The 20,979-nt window shown below is 55.5% G+C and overlaps 2 protein-coding genes and 2 non-coding genes across 19 annotated transcripts in view; 2 read left to right on the forward strand and 2 right to left on the reverse strand.

Moving 5' to 3' along the window:
- DNM2 (dynamin 2) overlaps nucleotides 1–17,887 on the forward strand; it is an 89,749-nt gene extending 71,862 nt beyond the window's left edge. For 8 of the 16 annotated variants that reach the window (XM_024994099.2, XM_024994104.2, XM_024994098.2 and 5 more), the window contains 6 exon segments: nucleotides 5,030–5,139; nucleotides 7,874–7,985; nucleotides 8,681–8,845; nucleotides 13,699–13,931; nucleotides 14,977–15,228; nucleotides 15,902–16,799. In XM_024994099.2, the coding sequence (XP_024849867.1) occupies nucleotides 5,030–5,139; nucleotides 7,874–7,985; nucleotides 8,681–8,845; nucleotides 13,699–13,931; nucleotides 14,977–15,228; nucleotides 15,902–15,971 (942 nt within the window). In that variant the 3' untranslated portion in view covers nucleotides 15,972–16,799. 16 annotated transcript variants of the gene reach the window in all.
- Nucleotides 2,449–2,526, forward strand: MIR3604-1 (microRNA mir-3604-1). Its single transcript, NR_036382.1, has one exon. It is a non-coding gene; the product is annotated as a microRNA mir-3604-1 (primary transcript).
- MIR199A-2 (microRNA mir-199a-2) lies at nucleotides 2,453–2,523 on the reverse strand. The gene has a single exon (NR_030825.1). It is a non-coding gene; the product is annotated as a microRNA mir-199a-2 (primary transcript).
- TMED1 (transmembrane p24 trafficking protein 1) lies at nucleotides 17,636–20,927 on the reverse strand. The gene is given in 4 exon segments (NM_001038563.2): nucleotides 17,636–18,661; nucleotides 19,633–19,816; nucleotides 19,952–20,049; nucleotides 20,726–20,927. Coding segments are annotated over 4 exon segments (684 nt in total). The 5' UTR covers nucleotides 20,909–20,927; the 3' UTR covers nucleotides 17,636–18,442.
- Nucleotides 20,928–20,979: the final 52 nt, after the last annotated feature.

Raw genomic sequence — 20,979 nt, forward strand, 5'->3', positions numbered from 1 at the left:
GGCCAGGTCTGGAGGGTGTGCAAAAGGCTCTGTGCCTCCTATCCCAGCCCCTCACAACCCACTGTGGGGTCAGGCCTGATGGGGGCTGGGCTCCCTGAGGAAAAAAGGGACATGGGGGAGGGGGAGCCAGCTACAGGCTCCAAACTGATCCCACCCTCCCAACAGTACGGCAAGGGAGGCTCTCAGAGGGGGCACAGACTCGGGCCAGGGACTCAGATTCACAACCAGGCCCTTAGCTCCTCTGGGCCTCAGTTTTCCCATCTGTGAAGTGGGGCAGGATGGTCCTTGCATCTGTGAGGTGCTCGGTCCCATGTCTGTCTTGAGATTATTCTCAGAAGGATGAGGGAGGCCTCTGGGAACAGCAACAGGACTAATAAGCACCAGGAGCGGGTCGCACAGTGCCTGGGGGCCTATGGACAGGGCTGTGAGTGAGTGCAGCCCTGATGACGCAGACTCCGTGGCCTGGGCCACCATGTTTCTCTCCTGTCCCTGGAGAGGCGCAGAGGCTCTCCTTGTTGTCAAGGTGATGTTAGGTGGCCATCGTTTGGGGTCTGTGAAAGAGGCTCCAGATGAAGGCACTTATAGAGATGGTGTGTTTCTTCCCCACATCCCTGTGAGCTCTGTACCCCTGCTCTGTGAGGCTGTCCGGGGCCCAGGCTTCACCTCCCCCATTGCCACCTTAACACATAGCTCCATCCTGTGGTCCCAGACGGCTGCCCCACACCCATCACCATATGGGCCTGATAGCGCTCTGCTCACATGCCCATGAATCTTGTTGTACAACTGCTGTATGTTTAGTTCACGTGGGATGGCACAGCCTCCAACGTGCCCTTGAAGGAGAGGCTGGGCATTCTGATCAGCCCTGGAGATGCCCCACCTGGCTCTCCTCCCTTGGGGGTTCTGGGATGACCCCCCCATTCCTGGGCCTCACTGGCAGCCGGTTGACCCCACCCCAGCTGTGTGTATTTCCACCCAGGCTCAGAGGGGAGGCAGGTAGAACGTGAGCTCTCTCAGGGCCCGTGGGGGAGCCCTCTCTTGTTTATGAAGCCCTTGCCCCATGCCAAGTTCACTGGCTAGGGGAGCCTGCCATAGTCCCCTGGGGAAGGCATTCTCTTCCTCCCCTTCCTCCTCAGTCAATACTCACATTGCTTTCGTCAGGTAAGGAAACTGAAGCTCTGAGCAGTGACTTGCCCCCGTGTCACAGCGTGGGGAAGGGTCCCTGTGTGGTGGGTGCACGGTGCAGGCTCCCTGACCCTCAGCCCCTCAGCCCCATGCCTGGTCGGTTCCCCACTGCCCAGGCCGGAAGCAGTTCTGAGAAGACGCGGGTGTTTGAGGAAAGAACGTCACCACCCCACTCCCCTCGAGGCCCGAGGCTCACTCCTGGAATGTTGCGAAGCCTTGAGAGGCCCGAGTCCCTGAGGGGACCCTGTCTAGGTGGCTTCTTCTCCACCCCTGGGGTAGGGGAGATGCGATGCCCAGGGAGCCTTCCAGGGCTGCGCCGTGGAGGGAGGGCGGGGCTGGGCGGCCCTCAAGGAACCTGCGTGGCCACAGCGGCTCCTCAAGATGGCCGGGGTGAAGTGGGGGCGGGGGGCGGCGCGTGCACGTTCCTTCCCTCTCTTTGCGCCCCCGGAATCTGAAACCCTGTCATCAGCTGTCAGCTGGTTTGTGCCTTTGGGCTTCGGGGCGTCCCCAGGGCAGGAGTGACAGACCTCGGCGGTTGGAGAGGGGCGTCGGGCTGAGACCCTGGCCTGGCGGTTTGCTGCCGGGCACCATCACGAGCCCGGTTTTTAACTTAAGGGGGGGCCCTTCGTTCCTCCTTCATCTCGGGGTTGAAAGTGGGAGCCCCAGACCCTCCCAAGGTGGCCCCAGAGCAGAGGCTAAGGCTGTGCTGGGAGGAGGGTCGCGCGCCTGCCGGCGGTAATGAAAACCAGCAGTCCCGTGAATGAGGCCCTGTGTGCGCCCAGACACAAAGCGGGCTGAGGTGGGGAGGGGCGCGCGCGAAGTCCTTGCTCTGTCCGTCCCCTGCCCTCTCCCCCTCCCCATAGTTGGGATCCCCAGCAAGGACCCTGAGAATCCCACCCCACCCGGAGTGGCCACTCCCGGGGTCAGGCCACCTTCATAGAGAAGCCTCAGAGGGAGGCAAGACACCAGGGTTACTTTATTTAAAGAATAAACAAGAGATGGTAGTTCCAGGAGGGTGGGCACAGGGGACCGATTCAGCCAGAGCCCCTAGACCCCCAGCCAGTGTCGGGGTGCCCTTGGCCTTTTCCTGGCACCTCTCCCCCCTACCCCCGCCCAAGCCCTTCTTTATTCCAGAATCTTCTGTCCAGATCTCCGCCCCTGTGGAGAACAGGGCAGTGGGCGATGACACTCACCTCCGGGTGTGCCTCACTGTGGGGGTGGCAGCGAGTTTGGAGGGGGCCCATCCCGACGCGCCGCTTGCCCAAGCCCAGCCTAACCAATGTGCAGACTACTGTACACATTCAGAGCCCCCTGAACAGGTAGTCTGAACACTGGGTTGGCGGGGCCGGCTGTCCATCCATCCCGTGGGCCCCCTGGGCAGTGGCAGGGCCACCGCGCCTCTGGCACCTCCGAGGAAGCCACCCGCCCGCGACCGTCTGCTCGTCTCTTCTGACGTGGCACGGCTGGGGCCAGCGCGCATCTGGAGAAAGTTGTGGGTTTTCAGGAAATCCTAGGGAGGCGGTGGGGGTGGGGGAGGCGGGGGTGGGGGCCGGGAGGGAGGGTCTGGGACCAGGGCCTCTGCCAGCAGGAGAAGGTCTCTGGGGGTGGGGGCGGGGTGCACACGCGCCTCCGTGTCTGTGTGGTGTGTGTGTCACGTCTGTGTGGTGTGTGTTTATGTCGTGTGTGTGTGTGTGTGCGTGCCCGCAGCATCAGGAAGGCGGCGGCCCTGCTCTGGGCGGAATCACACTATAAACAATTCCAGATGTGGCGTCTTGCTCAGGGCCCGAAAGGACTGTGACTCAGTGACTTGGCCTGGCCGACCGACTGGAAGCTTCCTGCCTCGTGATGACATGATAGGGTGGGGGCAAGCAGAGCTTCTTCCACAAATTTCTGGGCCAGGAACTCAGACCCCAACCCCTTGTGAAGCCCCCAGAACTCTTTGCCGAGAGGTCAGAGGGCCTGCTCACACCCGCTGTGGCATGAATGGGGGGCGCTCACCTCCTTGGCTGCCGGGCTCCTCTTCCTGCCTCTCACTGTGGCTCGGCCTGGAGGAGCGCTGCCCTGCTTCCTTCTTGCATGGAGCCCCTTGGACTGACTGACCCTGGAGCACAGAGTGACAGACAGACAGACAAAAGAAAACCCCAGGTGCCTTGTAAGCACTGACTCCAAGGTGGACATGTGCTCAGAGTTTTCAGTGTCCGTCCTCGCCCTGGACCAGGAGGCCAAGGCTCCTATCCACCTTTTTAATTTTTGTTATTTGTTATTAATTGTTTTTTACCATGCCACAGGGCATGTGGGATTTTAGTTACCTGACCAGGGATCAAACCCATGCTCCCTGCATTGGAAGCATGGAGTCTGAACCCCTGGACTGCCAGGGAAGCCCTTCCTACCCACTTTTAGCAGCTGAAGAAACTGAGGCAGAGGAGAGACAATGAGTGGGGTGGGGACCGGCACTTCTGATCTCCTAACCCCAGTCAGGACTGAGCCCCCACACCAAGCCTGCCCCTTCAGTAGTCCTGAAACTCCAGGCAGCCCTCCACCCACCGGGGAGCCCCCAGCTCCCTTTCCCATCACCACTGTGGCCCCTTTTGAATTCGGAAGCAGATGTCAATTGTGGGGCTTTGTTCTGATACCTTCCAGAGGTCAGGGGTAGAATGGCTATGGTGTGAGGGAGCTGGTCTCTGTTCTCCAAAGATGTCCAAGAGGTCAAAGGCCAGGAGGGCAGTGGGGAGACCCTGGCCTCTGAAGTCCCATGGGGCCCACTCCACTGCTGTGTGCCCTGGATGACCAGCTGCCCCCTCTGATCATGCTGCTTCCCATGCAGGGACGTGTGAGAGGGTTCCAAGAGCTGCTGGACACAGCATGTCTCCTCAGCCCTTGAGAGCTGCTGTGAGTTGGGAGTCGGGGGAGAGTTGGGGAGACCCCGATGCTGTGCTTTGGTTTTCTGATGTAGAAAACCCAGTTAATACGCTGCCACCTCCACCCCCGAACGAAGACTAATGATGCATTTGCACGGGCATATAGTAGGTGCTTAGCTGACATTATTGGGGCTCCGGAGTGTGACTCCCAACTCTGAGACTCACCAGGCCCAGAAACTTGGCCAGGAGATGCACCCTTTCTGAGCTGTTTGCTCAGTAGCCAGCAGGACCACCGTGACTGGCCCTCAGTGGGCACTTTCTGAACAAGGCCAGCCAGGCTTTGGAACTCAGGCCTCAGCTCGAGGGCTCCTCCCTTTCCAGCTTTGCCCAACCCCTACCCCCAGTGCCTGCCCTTCTATGCCTCAGTCTGTCTTGAAAATGGGATCATAGTGGTAACTCACTCGCAGGCTTGTTGTGAAACTGTAGGGGACTTAACAGTTATATTCACTTAGCGGTTGGGATCCAGGTACAGTCAGAGCTGGCCGATTTTGAGCATCCCTTGTGTGTCAGCAGTGAGCCAGACAGGAGTCCCCACCCTTGGGGATTCAGTGGTCCCAGTGACCTAAGTCGATAAGCAAGATACGTGGTGTGCTGTGTTATGTGAGGAGAAGCACCAGGGTGAAAAGTAGAGGGCGAGTTTGGGGTGGGGTTGGAGCAGGCCTTGCACTCTGCACAAAGGTGTCAAGGAGGGAACCGTGTGGACGTTGAGGGTGGAGAGCAGCATTCCACGTGCAAAGGCCCTGGGGTAGGAGCCCACTTGAGATGTTCAGAGAGAGTCAGAGGCCAGCATGGCTGGGCCAGGTGAGCGAGGGGAGATGGGGCAGGTAAGTTCATCTGGGGAGAGCGAGCCACATGGGCAGTGTTGGATGTTGGCCATGGTCCTTGTGGTAGAGTTCAGCCAAGGCTGACGCCTCCCCTTCCTCTATCAGGAGAAAGAGAAGAAGTACATGCTGCCTCTGGACAACCTCAAAATCCGTGACGTGGAGAAGGGCTTCATGTCCAACAAGCACGTCTTCGCCATCTTCAACACAGAGCAGAGGTGAGCCCACCCAGGACCTAGGTCCCGGGGAGACCAGTGGCCCCATTCAGTCATTCTGCAGCATCTGCAGAACACTTGCTGTGAACAGTCCCTACCTAGGGTCTCAACGGTCCAGAAAGGGAGTCAGTCAAAAAACAGAAACGTGCTTCTGTGGGGCGGTCAGGGAAGGCCCTTCTGGGGAGAGGTGAGAAAGAAATGAGCAGAGCCATGGCAGATGCTAAGCAGACAAGGGATTGGACCTGGGGCTGGTACTCACGGGCGCCCCCTCGTGGTCATCAGGGGAACAGGCTGAGGAGGCCAGGGTGAGGGTGGGAGACCAGGGAGGAGACACCCGCACTGGCCCCGGTGGGCAGTGGTGGGGCTGGACCTGAGTGGGGCTGAGGACACAGAGGAGGAAGGGATGGATTCCAACAGAGGGACCAAACTCCTGAAGGCTGTGGGTATGAGAACAAGAAGGCATTGCCCAGGGACGGAGCTGCCGTTGGCTGACATGGGGCAGGCAGAGGCAGAAAAGGCTTGGGGCCAGTCAGAGGCTGGGTTTGGGCGATGCCAAGGGAGAGGGGCCCATGAGATTCCACGTGGAGTGTGAGGGAGGCAGCTGGGAAGGTACAAGAGACGTGTTCAGGACTGCCCTCTGGGCAGGAGTATGAACTGGGGATTCATTGCTTTGTGGTGGTGTTTCGGGTCTAGAGGGGGCCAAGATCCCAAGGCCAGTGTAACAGAGAAGAGAACAGCCCAGGAGACTCTCAGTAAATCCATCCCCAGGGGTGTTGGTGGGAGACTTTAGCAAAAGCCAAGGCACTTCTCTCAGCTCCAGAAAAGAGCCAGTTGGCAGGGGGTCCGAGAGCAGGAGGAACGGCTGAGCGTGGACCCAGGAGGGCCCCTGCTCAGATTCACACCATCACGCACGGACCCCCTCAAGCCAGGGTTCAGCCAAAGCCTGGTTGTTCTTCATGACTGGCCAGCAGGCACTGGCTTCCTCTCTGCTGGCCGCTGGAGTACCTTCCCCACTGGCTGTTCACACCCACTGGTTCCAGCTGAGCCACCTGGCTTGTGCAGAACAGCTCTGTCCTGCTGCTTTCTGGGCTGGCCTAAAGCTCTGAGATCCTCTTTGACCATCAGCTGCCTCCAAAGTCTTTTATAGCCCTTTTAGGCACATTCCTCCCACTCCCCACCTCCCATGCCTAAGAAGCCCTAGGGTATGTGAGAGAAACTGGGCTCTGCAGCGGGACAGGCCTGCTGGGAAGCTGTTCCTGGCTGCAAGATGCTGGGCAGCCAGCACACTTGCCTGGTCCTGTGATCTTCCATGCAGTAGGGTGAAGACATTGCCTAATATATTATTGAGGGGTGAGTTCAGGAAACAAAGAATGATAGTAGCAGAAACAAGATAGAAGTTTGGTGTTTTTTTAAATAGAAATCAAGTTCAGACGTTACCATCAAGGGCAGGTTGGACAAGCCCACAGGCATCCAGACCCAGGCCCTCCTTATTTCTCAGCTTTCCTTCTCTCTGTCCAAGATGGCTGCCCATTCTCCAGCCATCATGATGATGTTCCAGGCAGGAGGAAGGAGGAGGAGGAGCAACAAAGAAATGCCCTGGAAATCTCAGGGCAGCCACTCACTGACTGCTGGTTGGCCTGAGGACTGTCGTGAGGCCATGTGTGCCTAATCTCAAATCCAAACCTCACTGGAAGACTTTGGGACAGCTTGGCCATCTCAGCCACACCTGCCTTGCGGGACAGGGTGACAGGCATGTAGCATGGATCCTGGCCCCTATATAGAGAGAACACTGTCCTTAAATGCTGGTTAGTGCCCGTCTGTTTTCCCTCATCTCCCAGCCTTGTGGCTCTGCACCTTCTGCTCACAGACCCACGTGTGCCCAGCAATTCACAAGCCTTCACTGGGAGTCTTGGTCCTGTTCCTGGCCAGCTCTACCTCCTTTCTAAGAATCTGGGCACGTGCTAGACCTTCTGAGTGCAGTGTAGTAGCCACTGCCTACATGTGACTATTTAAATATAAATCAGTGGAAAAAAGGCTTAAGATCACTTTCTTGGTCACCCTGGCCCATTTCTTGTGCTCAGAAAGAAACTACCTGTGACTCACGGCTACTGTGTCGGGCAGCACAGGCAGAAAACGTTTCCACTATCACAGAACATTCTTTTGGACATGCTATAGTCTTTTTACCAGGGCTTCCCTGGTGACTCAGAAGGTAAATCCACCTGCAATGCAAGGGACCCAGGTTCAATTCCTGTGTTGGGAAGATCCCCTGAGAAGGGAATGGCAACCCACTTCAGTATTCTTGCCCAGAGAATTCCATGGACACGACTGAGTGACTGACACACGCACTGAGTCACCTCTCTAGAAACACTTAGATGGGAGCTCCCCAACTGGCGGAGAGTGTCATGGGTCACTGCCCCCCCAGGAGAGCATCAGGAGGGGAGTAGCTGAGCTCACAAACAGAATACCAGGGATGCTGCTAGATGCAGGCTCTCACGGAGCACACACCCTGCTCTCATCACGGTTTTGGGTGTCGCAGGCATGAACTCATGAAGCCTCCATCAGGCCAACGTGGTGTAGAGGCCACTGCCATCCTGGGGCCTCTGGTTGTGAGCGCCCGGGTCAAGGGTGAATCTCCGTCAGTCAGGCCAACCCCAGAGCCTGCACGCCAGCTCCTTGTACCCGCTGGGCCCCGGGCAGGGTTAGCCACGGGCCTTTCCCTCCCTCCCTCGCCCCGCAGGAATGTCTACAAGGACCTGCGGCAGATCGAGCTGGCCTGTGACTCCCAGGAGGACGTGGACAGCTGGAAGGCCTCATTCCTCCGAGCTGGGGTCTATCCAGAGAAGGACCAGGTGAGAGCACCCTGAGCTGTCCCCTCCCTCCCGAGAGAAGAAGGGCAGCCAGCATCTCACGGGCTCGGTCGTTTCAGGCTGTTTCCCAGAACTCTCTGAAGGCATGTAGCCCATACCCCCTCGCTCTCTGTTTTTTTAATTTTTATTTATTTATTTGGCTGTGCCGAGTCTTAGTTGCAGCACATGGAATCTAGTTCCCTGACCAGGGAATGAATCCGAACCATCTGTATTAGGAGCATGGAATCTTAGCCCCTGGACCACCAGGGAAGACCTCCCATGCTGTCTTGAACAAACAAAGCAGAAAGGGGGTTGGTGGGGGGGTGCTGTCATCAGCACCTAGATTCTCCAACTGAAGTCAAGGACAGGGATACACATGGGCTGGGATCCTGTCTGCTTTATTCTCTCTCCTCCTCCTGTCCTGAGGCAGAGTGAACGCGGCCCCAGATTAATGTGTTGATTAATGTGTTGTCCCATTCCCAGCTGAGTGTCTCTAGCCCACCTTGGGCCGCAGTCACCCCAGGTCCAAGCAGCTCAGGCCGGGGCAGGCAGGGCCGCACAGTGCCAACGCAGCCATCGGGGGCCAGCCCCAGGGAGTCAGCTGTGGGTGGGAGAGGGCAAGCAATTCCCAGAGGAGGGGGGTCCCCAGGCTCGCCTCAGACCACAGTTTCTATCTCACCGCTTCTCCCTCCTTGCAGGCAGAAAATGAGGATGGAGCCCAGGAGAACACCTTCTCCATGGACCCGCAGTTGGAGCGGCAGGTGGAGACCATTCGCAACCTGGTGGACTCGTACGTGGCCATAATCAACAAGTCCATCCGTGACCTCATGCCAAAGACCATCATGCACCTCATGATCAACAACGTAAGTGCCCGCCCCTCTGGGGCCCGCCCCACCATGTAGCCAGATGTGGCCTGAACACACTCTGTACCAAAGTAAAAGTCAGGGACTTCCTGGGAGTCCAGTGATCAGGACTCTGTGCTTCCACTGCAGTGGCACAGGTTCGATTCCCGGTTGGGGGACTAGGATCTCGCATGCTTCATGGCCAAAATAAAGGAAAAGATAAAAATTAAGAGTCTCACCACCTGATTCAAACATCACAGTTGGGACCCCCTAGCTTATCTTGGGAAATGGGAAGGTACAGGCCACCTGGCCTACATCCCCTCAGTTGGGTCATTGAAGCTACCACACACGTGTGCACTTTCTCTGACGTTCTGTAGCTTTATAGTAACCCTAGAGAAGGGACTGCTGTCATCCCCATTTTAGAGACAAGAAAACAGAGGCCCAGAGAGGTTAAGAAACCTGTTTCAAGTCACTCAGAAGACTGAGAGGTAGGATTCAAACCCCGGCTAAGTCTGTCCCCACCGTGGCCTCTAATGGCCTGTGCCCCACCTGCCTTCACCCTGCTACCCGGGGGCTCCCAAGCCTCTCAGGGCGTCTGGCATCTCTTGAGTGAAATATGGCTACGCTAATGTCTCCTGCTGCAGGCTGCTGGGACAGCTCAGGCCCTGGGCTCAGCGCTAGGCACTTAGCTGTATGTGTAGCCCAGGTTCAGTTTGTCTTGTGACTATAAGAGCTCACAGTAGGACAGTGCCTGAAGCAAAAATCTCGTGTCCCTTCCCTTTCACTATGTTCTTCCCAGTCTCCTCCTCATGGGTGTCCTGGTACATTCTCACATATGGATGGGATTGGCAATCTATAGGGTGCTGCAGCTATGCAATTTTAAATGCATGTATGCCTTGATCCAGCAGTTCCACTTACAGGAATTTCTCCCCACAGAGACATTTGCCAGCATGCAAATTGAGCACATGCATGGTTATTCTTTTCAACATGTTTTATAGTGGCCAAGAAATAGAAATCTCTATCCATTTCTTAGAATTCGTTAAGTAAATATCCATTTTATTGCAAAAAAATACCCAAAAACAAAAGGATGAAAACTTTCTCCAGGTCTGTACTAACTTTATTAAAGTGGAAAAGGTGTAGAGTATAACAGAATGGTCAAGAAGGCTCTATTTGTGTAAAAACAGATGGGAAATCTTCTCTCTATATAATATGCCTAGGAATCTGGAAGTTTGTATAGGAACCTAGTGACCCTGGAAGGGGAATTCAGGAGGCCTAAAGAGACCAGAGTGGACAAAGGAGATTTTTCACTGTATTTTTAAGTGATACTTTTTTTCCTTTACTGCTACTGCTGCTGCTGCTAAGTCGCTTCAGTCGTGTCCGACTCTGCGCGACCCCATAGACGGCAGCCCACCAGGCTCCGCCGTCCCTGGGATTCTCCAGGCAAGAACACTGGAGTGGGTTGCCATTTCCTTCTCCAATGCATGAAAGTGAAAAGTGAAAATGAAGTCGCTCAGTCGTGTCCGACCCTCAGCGACCCCATGGACTGCAGCCTACCAGGCTCCTCCGTCCATGGGATTTTCCAGGCAAGAGTACTGGAGTGAGGTGCCATTGCCTTCTCCGTTTTCCTTTACTAGTTTTTCAAAATTTAAATGTTTGAATAGCTAATGCATTTACATGGTTTGCAAATGCAAAACTATCCAGCACTGTCAACTCTGCGTGTGTTGAAAGTTCATTTGAGAAAATCTGTCTGTATATATATTCTTTTTCATGTTTTTCATTACAGTTTATTATAGGATATTGAATATAGTTCCCTATGGTATATACAGTAGAGCATTGTTGTTTATCTATTTTATATATAGTAGTTTGTATTGGCTAATCCCAAACTCCTACTTTATCCACCTAATTTATCCACCACCACAACCACCAATGTCTGTTTGGTAACCGTAAGCCTGTTTCTGTTTTGTAAATGAGTCCATTTATATCATATTTTAGATTCCACATATGAGTGTTTTCCTCTCTGTCTTACTTAATATGATGATATCTAGGTCCATCCATGTTGCTGCAAATGGCACGCAGTTCAGTTCAGTCGCTCAGTCGTGTCCGACTCTTTGTGACCTCATGAATCGCAGCACGCCAGGCCTCCCTGTTCATCACCAACTCCCGGAGTTCACTCAAACTCACATCCATCGAGTCGGTGATGCCATCCAGCCATCTCATCCTCTGTTGTCCCCTTCTCCTCCTGCCCCCAATCCCTCCCAGCATCAGAGTCTTTTCTAATGAGTCAGCCCTTCGCATGTGGTGGCCAAAGTACTGGAATTTCATCTTTAGCATCATTCCTTCCAAAGAACACCCAGGACTGATCTCCTTCAGAATGGACTGGTTGGATCTCCTTGCAGTCCAAGGGACTCTCAAGAGTCTTCTCCAACACCACAGTTCAAAAGCATCAATTCTTACGGCGCTCAGCTTTCTTCACAGTCCAACTCTCACATCCATACATGACCACTGGAAAAACCATAGCCTTGACTAGACGGACCTTTGTTGGCAAAGTAATGTCTCTGCTTTTCAATATGCTATCTAGGTTGGTCATAACTTTCCTTCCAAGGAGTAAGCGTCTTTTAATTTCATGGCTGCCGTCACCATCTGCAGTGATTTTGGAGCCCCCAAAAATAAAGTCTGACACTGTTTCCACTGTTTCCCCATCTATTTCCCATGAAGTGATGGGACCAGATGCCATGATCTTAGTTTTCTGAATGTTGAGCTTTAAGCCAACTTTTCACTCTCCTCTTTCACTTTCATCAAGAGGCTTTTTAGTTCCTCTTCACTTTCTGCCATAAGGGTGGTGTCATCTGCATATCTGAGGTTATTGATATTTCTCCTGGCAATCTTGATTCCAGCTTGTGCTTCTTCCAGCCCAGCGTTTCTCATGATGTACTCTGCATAGAAGTTAAATAAGCAGGGTGACAATATACAGCCTTGACGTACTCCTTTTCCTATTTGGAACCAGTCTGTTGTTCCATGTCCAGTTCTAACTGTTGCTTCCTGACCTGCATATAGGTTTCTCAAGAGGCAGGTCAGGTGGTCTGGTATTCCCATCTCTTTCAGAATTTTCCACAGTTTATGTGATCCACACAGTCAAAGGCTTTGGCATAGTCAATAAAGCAGAAATAGATGTTTTTCTGGAACTCTCTTCCTTTTTCGATGATCCAGCGGATGTTGGCAATTTGATCTCTGGTTCCTCTGCCTTTTCTAAAACCAGCTTGAACATCTGGAAGTTCACGGTTCACATATTGCTGAAGCCTGGCTTGTAGAATTTTGAGCATTACTTTACTAGCGTGTGAGATGAGTGCAGTTATGCGGTAGTTTGAGCATTCTTTGGCATTGCCTTTCTTTGGGATTGGAATGAAAACTGACCTTTTCCAGTCCTGTGGCCACTGCTGAGTTTTCCAAATTTGCTGGCATATTGAGTGCAGCACTTTTACAGCATCATCTTTCAGGATTTGAAATAGCTCAACTGGAATTCCATCACCTCCACTAGCTTTGTTCATAGTGATGCTTTCTAAGGCCCACTTGACTTCACATTCCAGGTTGTCTGGCTCTAGGTCAGTGATCACACCATCGTGATTATCTGGGTCATGAAGATCTTTTTTGTACAGTTCTTCTGTGTATTCTTGCCACCTCTTCTTAATATCTTCTGCTTCTGTTAGGTCCATACCATTTCTGTCCTTTATCGAGCCCATCTTTGCCTGAAATGTTCCCTTTCTCTAGTCGGCATTATATCATTCTTTTTTTATCACTGAGTAATATTCTTCTGTGTGTGTGTGTGTGTGTGTGTGCCACATCATTATTCATTCATCTGTTGATGGACATTTAGGTTGCTTCCACGTCTTAGCTATTGTAAATAGTGCTTCAGTGGACATTGAGGGTGCATGTATCTTTTTGAATTATATTTTTCTCTGGATATATGCCCAGGAGTGGGATTGCTGGATCATATGGTAGTTCTGTTTTTAGTTCTTAAAAGAACCTCCATACTGTTTTCCATAGTGGCTGCACCAATTTACATTCCCACCAACAATAGAGGAGGATTCGTTTCTTACAAACCCTCTCCAACATTTATTATTTGTACATGTTTTGATGGTGGCCATTCTGACTGGTGTGAGGTGTACTTCATTGTAATTTTGATTTGCAGTTCTCTAATAATTAGTGGACATCTATTCTTAACAAGACAATTGTAGAAGGAGACTTTGGTTACGAGATCTCATATATCCATTGAATCGATATTTCTGTCTCAAAGCCACTCTTGCCCTTAATGGGGAAGCTCTGGAAGCATCCCCTCCAAAATCAACAAGTTGGCCATTTCCACTTTTATTTAACCTTCCTGTAGAGTTACTAGCCAATGCATTTAGATAAGAAAAATAATTTAAAGGTGTGAATGTTGAAAACGAATGGGAAAAATTGTCCCTATGTAAACATGAACTTGTATACCTAGAAACTCCAAGAAAAGTAACTGAAAAACTACCATATCTTGTAGGAGTATTCAGGAAGGAACAAAGTATTAGGTTAATGAACAGAAACTAGCAGTTTTTAAACAAAAGTCAGTTTCAAGATATAATGGGAGAAAAGATAGCTATTAAAGATAAGAGTCTAGGAATAAGTTTCACAAGAATCTCATGATTGAAAGAACACTGGCAAGCACCCCTGAGAGACCCAGGAGACCACTGAGTAGAAAGCTCACCTCCTTGTAAATATTGCCCATGTTCCGTAGTAAAGTTAAAGACTTTAAAGAAGAGCATGGTGAACCAAGCCCATCACAGCCGCTGGCTGAGTTCTTGGCCGGTGTGGTGGGAACCTCTGACCTCTCCAACCCTTGCCCCCAGACGAAGGCCTTCATCCACCATGAGCTGCTGGCCTACCTGTACTCGTCGGCGGACCAGAGCAGCCTCATGGAAGAGTCGGCTGACCAGGCCCAGCGGCGGGATGACATGCTTCGCATGTACCACGCGCTCAAGGAGGCACTCAACATCATTGGGGACATCAGCACCAGCACTGTGTCCACTCCCGTGCCCCCACCCGTTGACGACACCTGGATCCAGAACACCAGCAGCCACAGGTCCGTGAGGCTGGATTGCCCACAGGCTGCAGAGGGTACTGCCTGTGGGTTCCCAGCTCTACCCACCCCCACCCCCATGTGTCCATCAGGGCACAACCATGGGTGGCCAGGGTGCAGGGCCCCTGCCCACAGATGGTACAGCACCCAGGGCTGGCCATAGTGTGGGACTGCCACCCCTGCCTAGGCCTGAAGGGACAGGGGGAGAGAAGGGTTAATGGCCTGCCTGTCTCCTGATGCCTTCTGTTGGTTAAGGCCAAACACAAACCAGAGAGGGCAAGGGACCTGGGCAACCCTGGCCATACAGGTGAGCCTCCTGAAGCACAGAGCAAGCTGGGAACGGCTGGTGGGAGAGGACTAGAGGGACACGTGGAGGGCGTAACTGGCATCCCCCGCCCTGACCACCTAGAGCTGAGGTGCAGTGAGGCCCTGACATGGGCACGTCAGAGCATCGGGCAGGGACACCTGACCAGTAACAGGGCAGGTGGTGCGAGGAGAGAGGGTGGCCCAGAGAAGTCTCAGAAGGTGCCAGTCTTTCCAAGCCCTCAGGGAGCCTTGAGGTTCCTTGGAGAGCAGACCCAGCCTCCAGCCTGAGATGCAGCACCCAGAGGGGAGCCTGTGGGTGCGTGGGCCAGGGGCCCATGGACCTTACAACCTCTGAAGGCATGCTGGGCTCTGGAAGGATTTTTGGCTTCAAAGGGTGGATTGGCGTCGTGGGGAGGCTGGAATGGGGCCAGTGACAGGGAGATGCCAGAAGGAGTGAGACTAGAGGGAAGCAGGAGCCCTTGTTGACTGAGGACAGGTGCTGGGCCCTGGCTCAGGTCCTGGGGGGGCACAGAGGGGCCCAGAGCATCTGTGCTGACCTGCCCAGTACCAGCTACTCACTGCATCTGGGTGGGTGGTAGCTGGTGCCAGCCTGTGTTACGGAGGAGGCCGCCCTCTGGCCAGTGCCCTGGCCCCACCTTGCGCTTCTGTGCCCATATGGCCACACCCATATGGCCAGTGCACCCACCCACCAGTTCACCTTACCCCCCTTCTCTCTCCACAGCCCCACTCCGCAGCGCCGGCCCGTATCCAGCGTGCACCCCCCAGGCCGGCCCCCAGCAGTGAGGGGTCCCACCCCAGGGCCACCCCTGATTCCTGTGCCGGTGGGGCCAGCTTCCTTCTCAGCGCCCCCGATCCCATCCCGGCCCGGCCCCCACCCCGGCGTGTTTGCCAACAACGACCCCTTCTCGGCCCCACCTCAGATCCCATCTCGGCCGGCTCGGATTCCACCCGGCATTCCCCCTGGAGTGCCCAGGTAAGGCTAGACCCCCTTGCCACCCGCCACCTAGAGACACCCGCCTGTGCCCTGCAGGGAGCAAAGGAGTTACCAGCATCCCTGTGGGGCTCACGGGGAAACTGAGGCCCCGAGAGGCCTAATTCACAGAGCAACGGAGTCCAGGTGACTCCCAAGCTCCCATGCCCATCCTCTACATGAGCACGTGGGCCCCCTTGTAGCTCGGGTCCCTCCCATGGGACCCCTTCTTCTGGTTTTGACCAGTTTCCCTTCTGAGGACACGCACATCAGGCGCTGCCCATCCCCTGCCCTGGCTTGCCCCTCCCTGGCTGCCAGGCTCTTTCTTCCCCTTTTCTCCCATGAGCAACCTGTGGTCCGGAGTGGGCGCAAGTGCTGATGCCCTGGTTGGCTCATTCCTTCCCAGCATCAAAGCAGCCATTGTGTAGCACCCAGATGGGTGATGGCCTTCCTGTACTCGTCGAGGTCAGGGCTTCCCACCACCCCAGCCAAGAACTCAGCCAGCTGTTGTGATGGGCTTGGAAGAGCATTCACCATGCTCTTTAAAGTCTGTAACTTTACTACGGAACATGGGCAATATTTACAAGGGGTGGGGGAGGTGGGGCCTGGGTCCTCGGCCTTGCCCGGCTTCCAGCCTCACTGCCCTCTCCCCCTCCTGTCTTTATTCTCTTTGCAGCAGAAGACCCCCTGCTGCGCCCAGCCGGCCCACCATTATCCGCCCAGCCGAGCCATCTCTGCTCGACTAGGCTGCAGGGGTTGGGGGTCATGTTCTTGGGAGTCCTCGAGCAGGACCCTCGGTGCAGGAGCTTCGGTGGTCTAAGCCCACCTGCCGCCCCTGGCCCTCCCGTCCCCAGGCGGGACCAGGCTCCCTGCGGGCAGCCCCTGGCTCTTCCCTAACCCTGGCCCCCATCCCCGGCTGGACACAGCACTGAAAGGAGGGCCCCTGGAGCCCCAGAATGAGGGGTGCTGGGGTGTTGCACTTTGGGAGATGGGGTCTCAGGTACCAGAGGAGAGAGCTGCATCTTGAGTGCCATCTTGAAGGAGGGAGCCAGGCTGGTGTGGGGGGTGGGGTTCACCCGGGGGGTCTCTGGCCAGGAAAGCCTGAGTGGACCAGGCCTAAGAAACGGCACCGCAGTGTCCATACCCCATAGGCCTTGCTCTGCTTCTCAGCAGCTGGGGCTCCCAGTGGCAAGCCAGGCCCCGCGGGCCCAGCACTACCTGCCCGCCTGCCCGAGTTGTACATATTCCTTCCTCGGCCGCATTAACTGCACGGCCCAGCCTCGGCTGCCAGAGGTGCCTTCACCAGGTCCGGAACACTCGGCCCCGGCCAACCTCTCTCCTCCCTGGGCGCCCCCTTTCTCTTCCTGGGTCCCCAGGGCAGCCGGGGTTCGAGGCTGAATGGGATGGGGAAGCTTGGGAGGGCCTCTGGGTCCCCACCCGGGCCTCCCCCACGGGTCAGGCTCCGGGCGGCCTCTCCGTGAGCAAAGCTTCTCGCTCGCTCGGTTTGACCACTGTAAGTGCCTGCACTCTGTACCCTATTAATAAACTACAATAAAGGGAAGACGCTTCTGGTGGCTCGTGTGTGGGCCTTTTGTGTTGCTGTTCAGGCTTGGGGGGTGGCCTTGCCCCTGTCCCTCCCACCACGGGCCCCCCCCCCCATACCTCACTCACAGGGCCTCTGCTCTCAGGTAGGAGGGTTCACTTCTACTAGAGGGGAGAGCTTTTACTTTCCTAAACACCTCAGGAGCAGAAGCAAATATTCCCCCTCCCCCCATCCCCTCGTGGTTCCCAGGTGGCACTGGTGGTAAAGAACCTGCCTGCTAATGCCAGAGACATAAGAGAGACCGGTTCCATCCCTGGGTCAGGAAGATCCCCTGGAGGAGGGCATGGCAACCCACTCCAGTATCCTTGCCTGGAGAATCCCATGGACAGAGGAGCCTGGCAGGCTACATTCCATAGGGTTGCAAAGAATCAGGCATGACTGAAGTGACATAGCCTGCACACACACACCCCATCCCCACACACAAGATGCTTGGCTGGAGCCCCTAACACAGTGCTGATAACAGGCCAGGATGGGGGACCTGGGACAGGTGTGCGAGTTACTGAAGGGAGAGGGTATCTTGGCCGCCCACCTTATACTGTGCCTTGGTCAGGCTCCTCCTCACCCCCACAGTCCTGAGGGCTTCCCCCTTCACCCTCTTGGGGGCACAGGCCTTCTGGCTTAGCCCGGGTCACAGTTAAACTTTGCTTTCTGATTTTTTCTCTTGTGCCCAGGCGACCACCTCCATCAGCTCCTGCCCGGCCTTTCTTCTGAGCTTCGTGGGAGACCCCTCCCGCCCGTCCGGCTGCCCTCTTGGGGGCAGGACTGTCCTGGCTGGTGTCCCTGAGCCCCAATCACCAGGCACTGTGATTTTTTTTCTGACCATAATTTATTGACTCTGGTGCCCAGACCACCCTTTGTTCCAGGAGGCTCCCATGCAGGCTTGAGCTGGGCCATCCCTTGGCCCCATGTGGGGCCCCTGCACAAAGAGCAGGAGGGCCAGGTGGTCTTACAGACTCCGCTCCCCAAGTTCTGTAACCAGACCTCACACCCAGCCCACTCCCCGCTGGGCTGAGGGGCCAGGCCCCTTCCTGTCAATAAAAGTGACTGTTCTGGCAAGAACACTGCAGCCAAGTCTTGTTCCCCCTGGCTCCTGGCACAGCAGGCCACCCCCAGTAGCAGCACAGGCCTTGGGTGGAGCCACAGGAGAAGGCAGGCAGGCAGAGGATCCCGCAGCAGTCAGCCCCCTCCTATCGGGACCTGACTTGGAGGGCCAGTGGCGAGAGAACAAGGAGTTTGCTTCCTGGGCCTAGTCCGGCACTGCACAGGGCTGGTGCAGACTGGAAGACTCTGCCTAAGGCACGTTACCGCAGGGGACAGAGGCAGGGCCAGAAAACCCCAGGGTTGCCTTTGAACCCTGCAGTGCCCCCCATGCACCATTTCTAGGAAAACAGGTGCAGCCACTGAGCCATTCCTCCTGGAGGGACCCACACCTGCAAGCCAGCCGGTGCTCCCCACCCAGGCCCGAAAGGGTGGAGACACAGTGGGTGCCCCCCCTTAGGGCTGGAACTACACAGCCTCCCCTTGTGTAGGAAACAATTGGGGAAGGATGCCCCTAAGTCTCACATGCATGCGCCGTGCTGCCCCTCCTCTCCCCTGTTCTTCCACGGCAACAGGCTACATAGGCACAGGCCGCTTGTCCTGAAAGAAGCGCTTGAGCGTGCAGACTTGCAGCACGGCCACCAGCAGCAGCACGGCCACATTCACGGCCGACCAGAAGTTGACCCGCTCCAGGTTGCCTTCTTGCAGGTTGCGGTCACGTGCCTCAAAGGCTCGCAGCAGAGTCAGCACTTGGATGCTGCGCTCCAGCCGGATCCTCATGGTCTCGATGGACTCCTGTGGCAGAGAGGGGAAAGGCAAGGATTTGTCCTGCAGGATGGGAGTGAGACTTCGTTTGTGGGTGAGAGAGCTGAGAGCACAGATTCGGTGGCCAGGCTGCCTGAGTCTCAAGCCCTCTGCCATTCACTGGCTGTGTGACCATGAACAAGTAAACAACCTCTCTGGGCCTCAGTTTCCTCCTCCGAATTAAACCTCAGGGTTGTAAGAAATGAATGCCCAATTAGGCATGAAGAGCATACTAACCAGTAATTAATAAAAAGCAGTAGGTGAAGCCAGATTGCTTGGGTTCAAATATTGGCTCTGTTGCTGGCTGTGTGGCCTTAGGAGAATTACTTAGCCATCCTGTTCATCAGTTTCCCCAACTGTAAAATGGGGGATAATTAGAGCACACTCCCCATATATAGGGGGCTTCCCTGGTGGCTCAGACGGTAAAGAATCTGCCTGCAGTGTGGGAGAACTGGGTTCGATCCCTGGTGTGGAAGATCCCCTGGAGAAGGGAATGGCTACCTAATCCAGTATTCTTCCCTACATATACAGTGGAGACTTCATGAGTTATTCAAGCCCTTAGAAAAAGGTTTATACCTAGAAATGTTCTACTGTTATTAGGTTGTGGGTACCAGTATGTAGGGGGCTTCCCAGGTGGGGCTAGTGGTAAAGAACCTGCCTGCCAGTGCAGGAGATGTAAGAGAAGTGGGTTCGATCCCTGGGTCAGGAAGATCCCCTGGAGGAGGGCACAGTAACCCACTCCGGTATTCTTGCCTGGAGAATCCCATGGACAGAGGAGCCTGGTGGGCTACAGTCCACAGGGTCACAAAGAGTTGGATATGATAGGACTGAAGCAATTTAGCACGCAGGCACCAATATGTAGGAAAGGTGGGGTCAGGCCCAGGCAGACCCCTGCCAAGGTGAGAGGGCAGGGAGCAATGCCAGAGATCTGGAAGGAGTGGCCCCAGCTCTCCTGGGCGCACCTTGATGTCCTCCATCTTGACTTCCAGAATCTCCTCAGGCTCCACAGCCTCTGCCCAGCCCTCGACCTCCTCCTCATCCTGCAGGCTGTCAAAGATGAGTTCAAAGAACACCAGCTTCTCCGAGATGGTGCTGAAGGAGTTGTCAAAGCACAGCTTGTAGTCCCCGGCCTCCGTGGGCTCCACCCTGGGCATACAGACACACATGACCCTGAGTGGCCGACCGGCTGGACTTTTCGAGGCAGGCAGGGTGGTAACCCGAGGCCGCCGGCAAGGGGCAGGGCTGTAACTGAATCCAGACAGCCAGCGGGACTTAACTCACGTGTGCACACCGTCTGCCTTGCGGGACTCGCTGACCAGCAGCACTCCCTGAGGGCTCTCCAGACTGAAATCCACGTCCAGCCCAGCACCTCCGATCACCTGGGGGGCAGGTAAGAGCAGGATAGAGGACTAGGGCTAAGCCAAAGGCACCTTCCAGAGAACGTCAGGGCTGGACCGACCCGCGTAGACCCATACCGACCACCACCCAGAGGTCTACCTGAGTTCTGACACCTACACCTTCAAGCCAGTCTTGCCCCACTCCCGTCCCTCTGGCGCGCCCCTTGCCTCGGCTCCGCCCGAGTTGATGCCCTCTTTTAAACGGCCACGCCCCCCCCTAGAGATCGCGTCCCGACTTGGCCATACCCCAAATGAGACGACGGAGCCCAGCCTTCTTTACTTAGCCCAACCTCCGAGAAATTATCAGATTGACCACACCTTTTTTGTACTGCATCCTGGTCTTCCCTCCCAACTCCCTCAATCGATCCAATCCTTTTGACCACGCCCACTCGCGACGGTCCTGCCTTCTGACAGGCTCCCTCGTTCTCCCGATGGCCCCGCCTCCCCGCTGCCCCACTCTAGCCCCGCCTTCTATTCCCACCCCTTCCGCTCCCACGCGCTGTCCCCGCCCCTCAGGCTCCCTCTCCCTGGCTCCGCCCTCGTGCGCCTACGCTAGGGCTCTTCCTCCTTCCCTTCTTCAATGTATGCAAAGCATGCTCTGGTTTGGCCACGCCCCGTCTCCGTGCCTCAGCTCGCTCCCCAACCCGGGACCCTGTACCTGGTACTCAGTCTCAAGGCTTGCGTTGGCCGGCGCGGACTGATAGAAACACTGCTTCCGCCCCGCAGGCAGCAGGAACGTGAACTCGCCGTCCTGGATCGGCGGGGGCCCTGCCCCTCCCACGCCCACTGGCGGCAGTAGTAGCCACAGGGCCAAGCCTAAGGCCGTGCCGGCCGCCATCATCCGGGTCACTCTCTGGTCTGCTAACCGGTTGCGGTTCCTTTAAGGAATAGCTCTGTCCACTATGCTATTCG

This window comes from Bos taurus, chromosome 7 (assembly GCF_002263795.3).
Source record: "Bos taurus isolate L1 Dominette 01449 registration number 42190680 breed Hereford chromosome 7, ARS-UCD2.0, whole genome shotgun sequence".
Lineage (NCBI taxonomy): Eukaryota > Metazoa > Chordata > Mammalia > Artiodactyla > Bovidae > Bos > Bos taurus.